Genomic DNA, 10,486 nt, shown 5'->3' on the forward strand with positions numbered 1-10,486 from the left:
TAGAGCGTGCTGTCTGGGGCTTGTGACGTTGCATACAGCAGCTTGCGCCTTACTCCGAGTGATCGTTTGTTGACCGCCAGCACAACCTGTGACGGGAGGAAACGTTAAATTAGTCAACACGGAAGTCAAGTTTAGCGTCCCCCTGCATCCAGAGCTGTTGCGCACTTAATGAAGGATGCTGGTTCTCCTACCGGAGATGTACATGCTGCTACGTGGTTTCAATACAGCGGGGAAAGCTTGCGGTTCATTCAAGGGGCTTGCTCCTGATGAGTTCATGATGAAGGAATTTAGAAACGCGGATATGTTTACGGTCGATATTATCATTGTCTCAATAAAATTGGAAAATCGGTGTAAGAAAATAGGTGTTAGAGAGTGTACGTCCTCAGAGTTTTTTTTAACATTTCGGAAATTATTACACTGGGGCACCTGAGAAAACAAGTCACACAGGCTAACCATGTGAGAATCAAACCCTTGGCTTCCGAAAATTGGTAAAATTCGGCACGAATAACACTGATTTCAAGGTTCAAAATGAAATATGAATTGAAATTGTTATGTAAAGCAATGCATGTGAGGCTGAATATCTCCAAGTCATCTTGTCAACAACATCGATATCGTAAATACTTATCTCATTTAATGAACAAAACATAAACCTGAAATTCTTATGTATAAATGTTTCATTTTGCTTCATGGTATATTTGTAATCAAATGTGTTTCGTTTCATCGATATCTTACGATGATGAAAAGAGAAAAGGGTTTCGTGTATAAAACACAACACACAATCACCGGTAAAAAGCTATTCCAACTCCAGAACACAAACACCCTCCTCAAAAAGAAAATTCACTTAAAAAAAATAACACACATGAGAACGAAAATAACAACAAACGAATGTGACGAAAGCCCCTTACACCTCCCCACCCCCCAAACCTCAAAATACCACCTCACACAGAATTCACATGCGAACGATCTAGATGCTTGCGTTGGTATGTATTACACATAGACGGGCAAGTCACGCTGCTGCCTGATCTGAATGCTGAAGTCAAATTTCTCGCCTACTAATGCTTAATCACAAAACATAATTGCATGCTTCAGTTTCCAAGCAGTGCTACTCCCGTCTCTGATGCGAATGATGCGGCGAATACAGGCCAATAATTCACATGACCAGCCCTCGTCTCACACCCGATTGTCACTGCCTACCAACTATAGGAAATACCTCACATATAATCTTGACAGATAAAACCACGTATCTGTCAACGCTCCAATTTTATTTCCGATGCGGCAACTTCCATAGCGAGTCTTGAGTCATTATCTACAGGTGTGAAGCGCTCACACCGTCTCAGCATGGCGAGTAGGCTCACCGTCTCGATAAACTCGCTTTGATTCACAAGACCCTACACGCTCGAGTTAGAACGGTTCTGATTGGCTGGAAATAATATGACCGTCGCGTCACAGCTACGTATAAAAGGTAGGAAGGGAATTCCCTGAACACATTGCACATTGCTTTAGTGCGGAGAGCGGTAAGGATTTTATTACTGAACTTGGCCAAATCTGACAAGATGGAATTGATAAAGGATGGACGTTGTGTTGAAGTGGAATTAACGGAAACAACAATGACTTACAGAAGTCGGAGGACTAGTTGTACCAGCAGTGTCGAGGAAGTTGGTAAGTCGATAATTATTTATTTAGGTGTTTGAAATAAATTAAAATATTTATCTACTCTCTGTGCAGACCTGTCGCATAGGTGTAACATTTCTTTTAAGTTTACAAATATTATTATGCTTTATAAGGGTATATTTCGTTTTAGACTTTATTTTATGATTTGCATATATTTGTTTCGTAAGCGTGAAATTAAAATGCGAATTCTATTCGAGGGTAGGTTTCATGCATGTAGGTACCATGTCAACAGATGAAAACGGCAGCAATGTTCCCTGAAACTATTTTCTGAAGTGGGTATTTCTGAGTATTATGTACTGATGCATCACTGAAGTTCTTTAACAATACTAAATTATTTATGCTCCGGTAAGGACATGAACTTGTCATTGTCTTCATGTGCGCAGAGCACCTAGCGCACTTACTCGTAGTCTGTACACGTCTATGTTTGAAACACATCAAAAGAAACGTACATACCCGCTCGACTGCAACTTGTGTTTGTATACAATGACGATATATATACACACATACATTTGATTTCTTTATGTAGAAATGTAAACACTAAAAGAAATACGAGCAGGTGATGTTTGAAATCTATACTCAATAAAAGTATGGGGTCAATAGTTTTGGAAAAGAAGTCATTGTACAGTTACATGAATCCCAGTACAAGCAATTTAGTGCCGTGACTGACAAAAGATGTCAAGCATAGTTAAGCCTGTATGCGACTATCACACATAACGGAATGTTTGTGGTGTGATCAAAGTATCGATTAATCTTGCACCGGTTCCCAGCTGATTGCAATAGTCAACTGATACATATTGTTTTCCGCACTGGGTTGTTTCGCGGATTTCTTGACAATACATTTTGGTAAATGTTTGATACGCTGAAGTGAGTTTGTAAGTTATAATTGCGGCATCTCTCGTAATGTTGCAGTCAAGTTAAATAACAGTTTGTTAGAATATGAGGATATGATGTCACGTGTTGTGCACTTCAAACAGTGTATAATTTAGTTTATAGAACGTTGATATTTATAAATGTTTTAGTCGTTAGTTACCCTGAAGGCTAATGGCTTAATGTGAATGTAGACAGATACGTGTGTTATCTGTCGCACAATACATGATGCAATAGTAACAGGTGTGTCTCCCTTAAGTATATGCAAGTCCTTTGTGTGTGTGCGTGTTTGAATAGGTGGAATAGTGTAACCTCGACAATCCCGACATCTCACTTCGTGGTCGAGTACTGTTATACGTCTTCGTCCAATAACAGAACTTGCAATTCCATTCTGAAAGTGGCCAGATATGCAACAAATGCCACTTGAAGGATCGCTCTTCCTAGCAGTTACTTGCGATGGCGATGAGCTGCCAAATTCAAAGAGTATGGGTTCGAACCCCGGACTCTTTACGTCATAAAGAAGGTGTAATCCAAATATAACATATATTGAATAGCAGAAAACTGTAGTATTTTAGCAGTACATTCGAATTGACGGCAAAAGATGGGGTTTATACAGAGCATCACTGTATCTTCACATGCGTCTGTGACGTACATCTGGTGTACCGGTGTAGGTAGAGCTGATGTGATACAAATAGGAACGGGGACAGCGGTTGATACAGTGAATGTTTTCTTACAGACGTGATGGCCTTGGACAAGATTCTGTCCCTGAAGATGGAACCGTCGGAGACAAATAACAATGCTGGACACAGGAAACAGTTTACTGTGTGCTTCGCTCGTGACGTGGACAAAACAAATATGAGAGTTGACAAGGCTACGTTCAAAGGCACGGAGAGGATTTGCGACAAAATACTAGCACAGCTTGAGCCCCTGTTGGCAGGTGAGGAGCATTAGTCAATCTCCGCTTAAAATCAAATTTGGTCATGTGATCAGCTTTCTGTGTGAAATAGTCTCCCTAGTTCTTTGGGCTTGGAAGATCAGCTCGGCTTGACGAGAAGAAGTAATGTGTTTGATGACTTAGTTTTTCAGTGTTATCTTACACCAGCGTGCATCCAGGTGCCCGGAGACGGATTGTTCTGCATTCCCGGGCTTGTTAATGTAGCTTTTACCTTTTTACAGATATAACTCAATTTTATTGACTTTCAAATTTTGAAGTGAATTTCAACCGTGGTCCCATCTTATGCATTCCTTTATTCAAATCGATTTTTACTGAAACGCCTTTGGGTGTTTCATGTTTTCTCATTAAGAACTCATTTTTTTCTGTATTCTCCGGAAAATCTGCTTTACTTCAAATGTTAGGGAGGCTCGCAATCGGCTATGTTGTCAGCACATGAACGCATGATACACCACCCATATCTTTCATCTAGATTTCATAGACGTTTCAAATTACCTTTTCAATTCATTTTTTGTCAAACATATTCACGTCAAAATGTAACACCTTATATTCAATACTGAAAAGGCACGTCGCGTTCGTTCGGTTTCTGAATGTATCGACAGGCACACTGAAGCCTCATAAGACACTGCGTCAACTCGACAACCCGTGCTCATTGCACTGACATACTGGTCTATTTCAAAGGCAACAGGGACTTCTTAATAGCTTCGAGTAATACATCTCGTGTTCATTTCACTCCTGAGGGTGTCACTGTGCGATTATTTAAGTACATGACCAGAATGTATGGTAATGCTTATGATATTGGATGTCGTTAAGCTGTAGGAAATGCGTTCCCTCAGCTTGACATAACCCAGTTCATCCTTGAGCATGCGTTTTACTATCAATCCACTAAACACTCAACACGCAAGCAACAAAAGCATGTCTTACTCCTTCATGCGGTTAACAGGATGCTGGGGATATTCAAAATTCTGAACTAGAGATTTAATGAAAAGGGGATTCGATATAGAAACTTCAAATAAATTGCTAAAGAAGATTTTACACGGCGGCGCCTAAGCTATCACAATGACAATACACTATTAAGAGCTGTGCCACACTTGAACGCGCCCCTATAGCTCCGTGTTGTGTTTCAGCGAAGAGACGACCGAAGCAGCTTTTGGTGATAGTGAACCCCAACAGCGGCCGGCGACAAGCAAAGAAAATATTTCACAGGAAGGTTGAGCCATTTTTTCAACTGGTGGGCATCACGTGCAAGGTTATAGGTCAGTCAGTGCTTTGATTTTCTTCATTTGATACACAAACTTGTATTTATATATACCATCTGAACTTTGTTTTAAATCACTAACACAAATAGTGTATATACAATGCATTTTGATAACTGCATACTGAAAAAATTGGGAAGATAAGCACAGGAATTCCGTGAGAATGGTTTTGTTAATAACTCAGTTATTATAATTCAAATATTTTTTATATTTTATATTTTTGCCTGTAAGCATGGGTTAATATATACCAATTACATATAAAAGTTGACTCATGGATGTTATTTTTTTGTTTGCTGTAAAACGCTGTCTTCAGCAATATTCCAGCTATGTGGCGTAATCCCGATGTTAATGAGTTCTGCTGATTAAGAATAGCTGACATTGCAAATAATACCGATTCATACAGACTCGTTGTTCACGATCTTCACGCACATGTTGTCTATGAAAGGCTCTTTCGTCAATTTCCCAATGACATTACATGGGCAATCATTCTACTCTATAACAACGGTAAATACCTGACAAAGGACAGACAGACATCAGTTGTTCCAATATCGTATCAGACAGGTGTATATCATTCATTAATGGATTTTTGACCCTTTTTCTACCAGTCACTCCGCTTAATTGCATTCTGATATTTATCAAAGAGTGACGTCCTTTGAAGGCGTGTAGTACCCCGATCAGGTCGTGAGGTCATTCACGGACAATAAGCATACCAGCCAAGATGGGAGATACGTTTATTTGGAGCAGATTTGATATGCGTGTATTCACGAGCCGTGACTGATACAGACGGGATAGGGATACATGATACAAGAATGTCCTGATACTGTCTTTGTATTTGGGTAGATTACTGGATGGTACACACTACCTTCTGCTAATGGTGATATACGCTGGGATTGACTTTTTGTATGTGGAAGTATTTGTACAGCTATTGTAACTGAGGGGCAATTAAACAAATATCATTCATGCACTTAGAAGTAGCTGAGAGAGAGAGAGAGAGAGAGAGAGAGAGAGAGAGAGAGAGGGGGGGGGGCACTCATGAAGGTCTTGGTGCAAGGTTACGTGTTATGATTATGAAAAAACCTTGCCTTGCACCTAAAATATGCGGAAGAATATGAATATAACATTACGTACAGTACCACAAATCTGAGAGACAATTAGCTGCTACGATTCGCCTCCCTGGGGCGTACAGCTCATGCATTGTGAATTTCATAACATGACGTGTTAATTTCATTATCTGTCATGTTGATTTCAGTTACCGAGCGACCAAAGCAGGCACAGGAAATCCTTCAGAGTCATGATCTGACAGACATCGATGGGTAAGTCGGAGCTTATTTTCCGTCACGATTTGAAAGAAAAGTTTGACATACATGTATATGGCTTTGTAAGCGATGAGAATGACGACATCGTTGCCATCGACACAAACATCTGCATGATGCGACGTGTGTTCATTGGTGCATAGAAGGAAATGAATGTCTTGTAGAATTCACACTTCATCTGACAGTTGTTACAGTCCTATAAATGTATCATTCAGTTGGAATTCGTGATATGACTCATAATTAATGGACACTGCACTCTGGTTTAATACACGTTTTAGTACAGGATCAATGCAGTATGGTTGCAAATACTAGGATCATGCTGTAAAGTGGTTTTGGCTTGTAATCTTTCTGTGACTGAACCGTTTAATCATCCTGTTTCAACTTTACTTAAATGCAGTGTAATTAAAGGATAGCCATACGTTTTTTAAACTCGAGATTATGAAATACACGAACAAGCTTACTACAATGGATTACACATCTCGCCTTAAGAAGTCGGTTTGTTTGTTTGAAGCATTAAACATACCACCACACAACAGCTACTTCTGAGTGAACATGGCCCTATTTACATTTCCGAGTAACGAGTCCTCAAACAGAAACGCCCGGGATTTGAGGTTTCCGGATTATCGGGAATTCTCTGTACATTTGATATCGTTCATGGAATTATCTACAAAACCAACGTGCTTGTCTTTGCAGAGTCGTCACTGTCGGCGGAGACGGTCTGTACTGTGAATGCCTGAGTGGTCTGGTGATGCGCGCCCAGAAAGACGCCGGCATCGATTACAACGACCCCGACGCTGAAGTCGTTCCTAGTAAAGTGCCCATCGGCATCATCCCTGCTGGTGAGAATCCTCTATCAACACAATGCCCTTGTTGAACTTGTCTTATCAACGTCCTCATCCCCATTTCATACAGTAGTTATCTATAGAGCTTTCTTTAGAATGAATGCATCTCTACACTGGCATTGATTATCCTCGGCTATTTCAGTTTGTAACTGCACCCAAATCTGCAGCTATAATGCTAATATTACCATTGAACATCTTATTCAATGTATATTCTCTGTTGAGTTAGCACTGTTATCTTTGATATTAACCACGTGTTTGTCCTGTGCAGGATCCGGGGATTATGTGGTCCAGTATCTCCACGGTACCCGTGACGTCATGACAGCTGCTATCCACATTGCACTTGGTAAGTACTGTAATCTTACAACATGTAAAAATGATACTAATATACGAGACATCTAACTTGTAGGTGAATGATATACAGCATGTGACTTCATATAAATGATTATGTTGACAGATAAATAACTTTCGTTGTTATACCCAAAGCCTAAATTATATATTGATTTAGGTTAGAGTCAAAAGTTGAATGTGTTTAGGCGATCAATTTTAATCTTTTTTAATTCTGTTTTATTTTAGGTAAAAGTGGCCCGGTAAACGCGGTCAGCGTTCACCAAGAACGACAACTCTCGGCGTATTCCGGCTTGTTGCTGGGTTTCGGCTTGTTCGGCGACATCATGAACGACTGCGAGAAATTTCGATGGATGGGGTCGTCCAGATTCAACAGTAAGTGTCCAGAACAACCCTTCTTTAGAAAATGTGTCAATTTCGGATATACCTCTGTCAGCCTCCGGAAGTGACGTCAGTATTGTCTTAATACGTAATTACCACTTATCACAAAATCTCTAAGAGAACAATGGGTTCGTACGAGGGCGAATAAATATCAAATGAATAGATATTCTGCTTAATCGATGTTTTTTTTTTTTGTAAGGCCAACTCATTCAGAAATGTGTCGTATTCCGTTATGGTCAAAGCAACATTAGTTCTACATGTCCTCCTTTTCTTCCAGTCATCCCGATGGGGACTGTGTTGCGTCGTCGGATGTTTGACGTAGAGGTAGAGTACCTCCCTGACGGCGGCTCAGAGTGGGAACAGACGGAAGGGAAGTTGTACGGGGTGGACACTTACGTCATCACGAGAAAACCGAAGCAGGAGAAGATGGTGCCGTGTTTTGGCGACACCGCCCTCACCTTGTTCTTGACCAGCAAATGCAGTCTGGCCAAACACGTCCAGCAACTCACCAAGGTCCAGGACCATAAGACGGGATGTGTAAGTACAACTATACACACTTTGCATCATGCATTTAACCCTAGATTCAGTGTTTCTGTCTATTTTCCCTTTTATCTTTCAATATTTTCCCCACCAGTCCATCGTCTTACCTCTTCTTACACGCGAAGATTCATGATAGAATCTGCGATCGTGAAACATGCTGACTTGATTAATGCATGTCGTGGAATACGCGTAAATCGATGCTAATGTCTGTCATCTGATTGTCTGGTCCAAAGTCGATTACTGACATACAGCTGGAATATTGCTGAGTGCGGTGTTGAACAACAGAAAAGCAAAATATTCTGACGCATTTGTAAACTGTCAGCCTGTTGTTACTGCCTGTGTATAAGAATACCCGTGTGATTTACCACCTTTTCGGCAGTGTGCCACTTAATGTAGTTTAGTCACACGCACTCGTTGTCACTCATTTCAAGTCTCCTCATTTCACACCTGCTAAGGTCTAAGTCTGGATTCCATCAATCCCAAATCTAAATTTACATCCCATTCATTTGATTTCCTTTACCACCAAAATAACACCCCATCAACTGAAATGAATATATCCTTATCTTCTAACCATTACAGTTTGACTACGAGTTCGTGGATCAGCACAGAGTTCAAGGTTATAGAGTGACCTTTCCAAGGGCAACTCTGACGTCAACGGAAGACGGGGAGACGACATTAGCAGAGAAATACTACATTAATTGTGACGGCGAAGTCATTTGTCTGTCAAAACCCCAGTTCGAAGTCAGGTGAGCATTGTGGCATACATTTGTATTTTGAAAAAAGTTCAGTGTGTAATGGGTTTTAACAGCTTTAAAGGTTTTTCACGCACTAAGTCAGTCCTGACCGCTTAAATCCTTTGAAATGTCAATACATTTGTCTGCACAGAAGACAGGGGTGTCAGTGGCATTTCGGTTTTGTCGTTGTAGCTTTCTGAATATCTATTTGCAAATGGTCGACATGCATACTGTCAAGTCACAATAGAGAAAGAGTTTTGTAACTTACAACATTCCAACAATATCACATTGGTGGACAGTGGGACTGGGCTCCACACATTGTACATGTCTGGTGATATCGATATGGATACTTGTCTTTCAGCGTGACGATAGGACGGTTTATCAGCTAAGTTACCATATCGCCCATTAAATTTGAACTGTATCACTATACAATAGACATCAGATCAATTACATTTTCTTATGTCACTATTTCTTCATACTTGCAGACTCCATCGGAATGCCGTCCCATTATTTGGCAGTGTCCGCAACGTCTTACAGTGCTGGTAGGCGACGTGCTACCGGGATGAATTACCCGGATGTTGATATAACGTCATAGACGTCGTCTCTCCGTCCGCTTCAGGCGTTAACATCCAACTGTACAGAGACAGATTTTCGGGGATGCGTGCGCAGACAGTATACCAGAGATTTCTACATGACGTCACATAACATGACACCCATACGTCATATGACGTTTCTTACAGCTTGGGCTGCACGTGTAAATCTCATTTCTCCAAAGAACGGAATGGATAATTCAAGATGCGTTTAGCGCCTCTTCTTGAATGTGGGATGGCAGTCGATCGGTGCTGTGTAACCAACCGAATTCTGGACGGTGCTGTGATCTGGCCGGGTCAGTAGACTGACCAAAGGTAGACGCTACTAAACAGTATATAGGACAGTCTTCATTCAGGTTGTGACCTTGTAGCAGGTATGAGCATTTAACAATGTCCACCGTGCCTGTTAAAGCAGAACTCACGCATCCTAGGTGGTAGTGATAAAAAGCCTTTGAAAACGGGACCGTATTAAATAACAGATCTGATACAAAAGTCAATGGTTTTTTTGTGCACTTGTCAAAGTTCGTTTTTGATAGTACAATCAAATCGAAAAGGAATGTTTGAGTATTGTTTTTTCTGGCTGTGCTCCACACAGGTATTGATGACAGGATGACTCCAGATGAGAGTGACGTGAGGCAGGGTGGCATTGCTATTGACGTATTGTTGAGTTGGCCAGTTCAGGTGTACATAGACGAAGGAGCTGAGCCAACTAGGGACAAACCTGTATTATTGTTGATCTCTTTTTGTTGTTATATTTTGTAATAAAATATATTAAGTTAAAAAAAATATGATTTGTTGTCAATGACGATATAAAGACACTGGCTTTACAACACTTTAAAGAGCGCTATTGATATTGTACGAGGCTGGTTATTCTTTACAGTTAATGATTTAAAGATAACAAACAAGGGCTCAAATTAGCCATTAAATCATTACTACACACAGTAATGAATTACAGTAAAGCAAAAAAAGTTACGAAATTATAAGATTAAGATTTT

General features: G+C 40.4%; 1 protein-coding gene across 1 annotated transcript; it reads left to right on the plus strand.

Annotated features, from left to right (window-relative positions):
- Positions 1 to 1,490: 1,490 nt before the first annotated feature.
- On the plus strand, positions 1,491 to 10,277 carry LOC137291202 (ceramide kinase-like). The gene is made up of 10 exons (XM_067822491.1): positions 1,491 to 1,659; positions 3,275 to 3,475; positions 4,618 to 4,746; positions 5,996 to 6,059; positions 6,753 to 6,898; positions 7,170 to 7,244; positions 7,475 to 7,621; positions 7,905 to 8,164; positions 8,747 to 8,913; positions 9,387 to 10,277. The coding sequence occupies exons 1-10, from the start codon at positions 1,554 to 1,556 to the stop codon at positions 9,445 to 9,447; spliced, it is 1,356 nt and encodes a 451-aa protein (XP_067678592.1). The 5' UTR covers positions 1,491 to 1,553; the 3' UTR covers positions 9,448 to 10,277.
- The last annotated feature ends 209 nt before the right edge of the window (positions 10,278 to 10,486 follow it).

The sequence above is a fragment of the Haliotis asinina genome, chromosome 7 (genome assembly GCF_037392515.1).
Source record: "Haliotis asinina isolate JCU_RB_2024 chromosome 7, JCU_Hal_asi_v2, whole genome shotgun sequence".
NCBI classification, from domain to species: domain Eukaryota; kingdom Metazoa; phylum Mollusca; class Gastropoda; order Lepetellida; family Haliotidae; genus Haliotis; species Haliotis asinina.

What these genes read in the sequence shown, in the direction of transcription:
- LOC137291202 (XM_067822491.1), top strand. Translation starts at nt 1,554, where the DNA reads ATGGAATTGATAAAGGATGGACGTTGTGTTGAAGTGGAATTAACGGAA. An exon ending in CAGCAGTGTCGAGGAAGTTG is followed by an intron (nt 1,660 to 3,274) that starts GTAAGTCGATAA and finishes GTTTTCTTACAG; the next exon opens with ACGTGATGGCCTTGGACAAG. An exon ending in CATCACGTGCAAGGTTATAG is followed by an intron (nt 4,747 to 5,995) that starts GTCAGTCAGTGC and finishes TGTTGATTTCAG; the next exon opens with TTACCGAGCGACCAAAGCAG.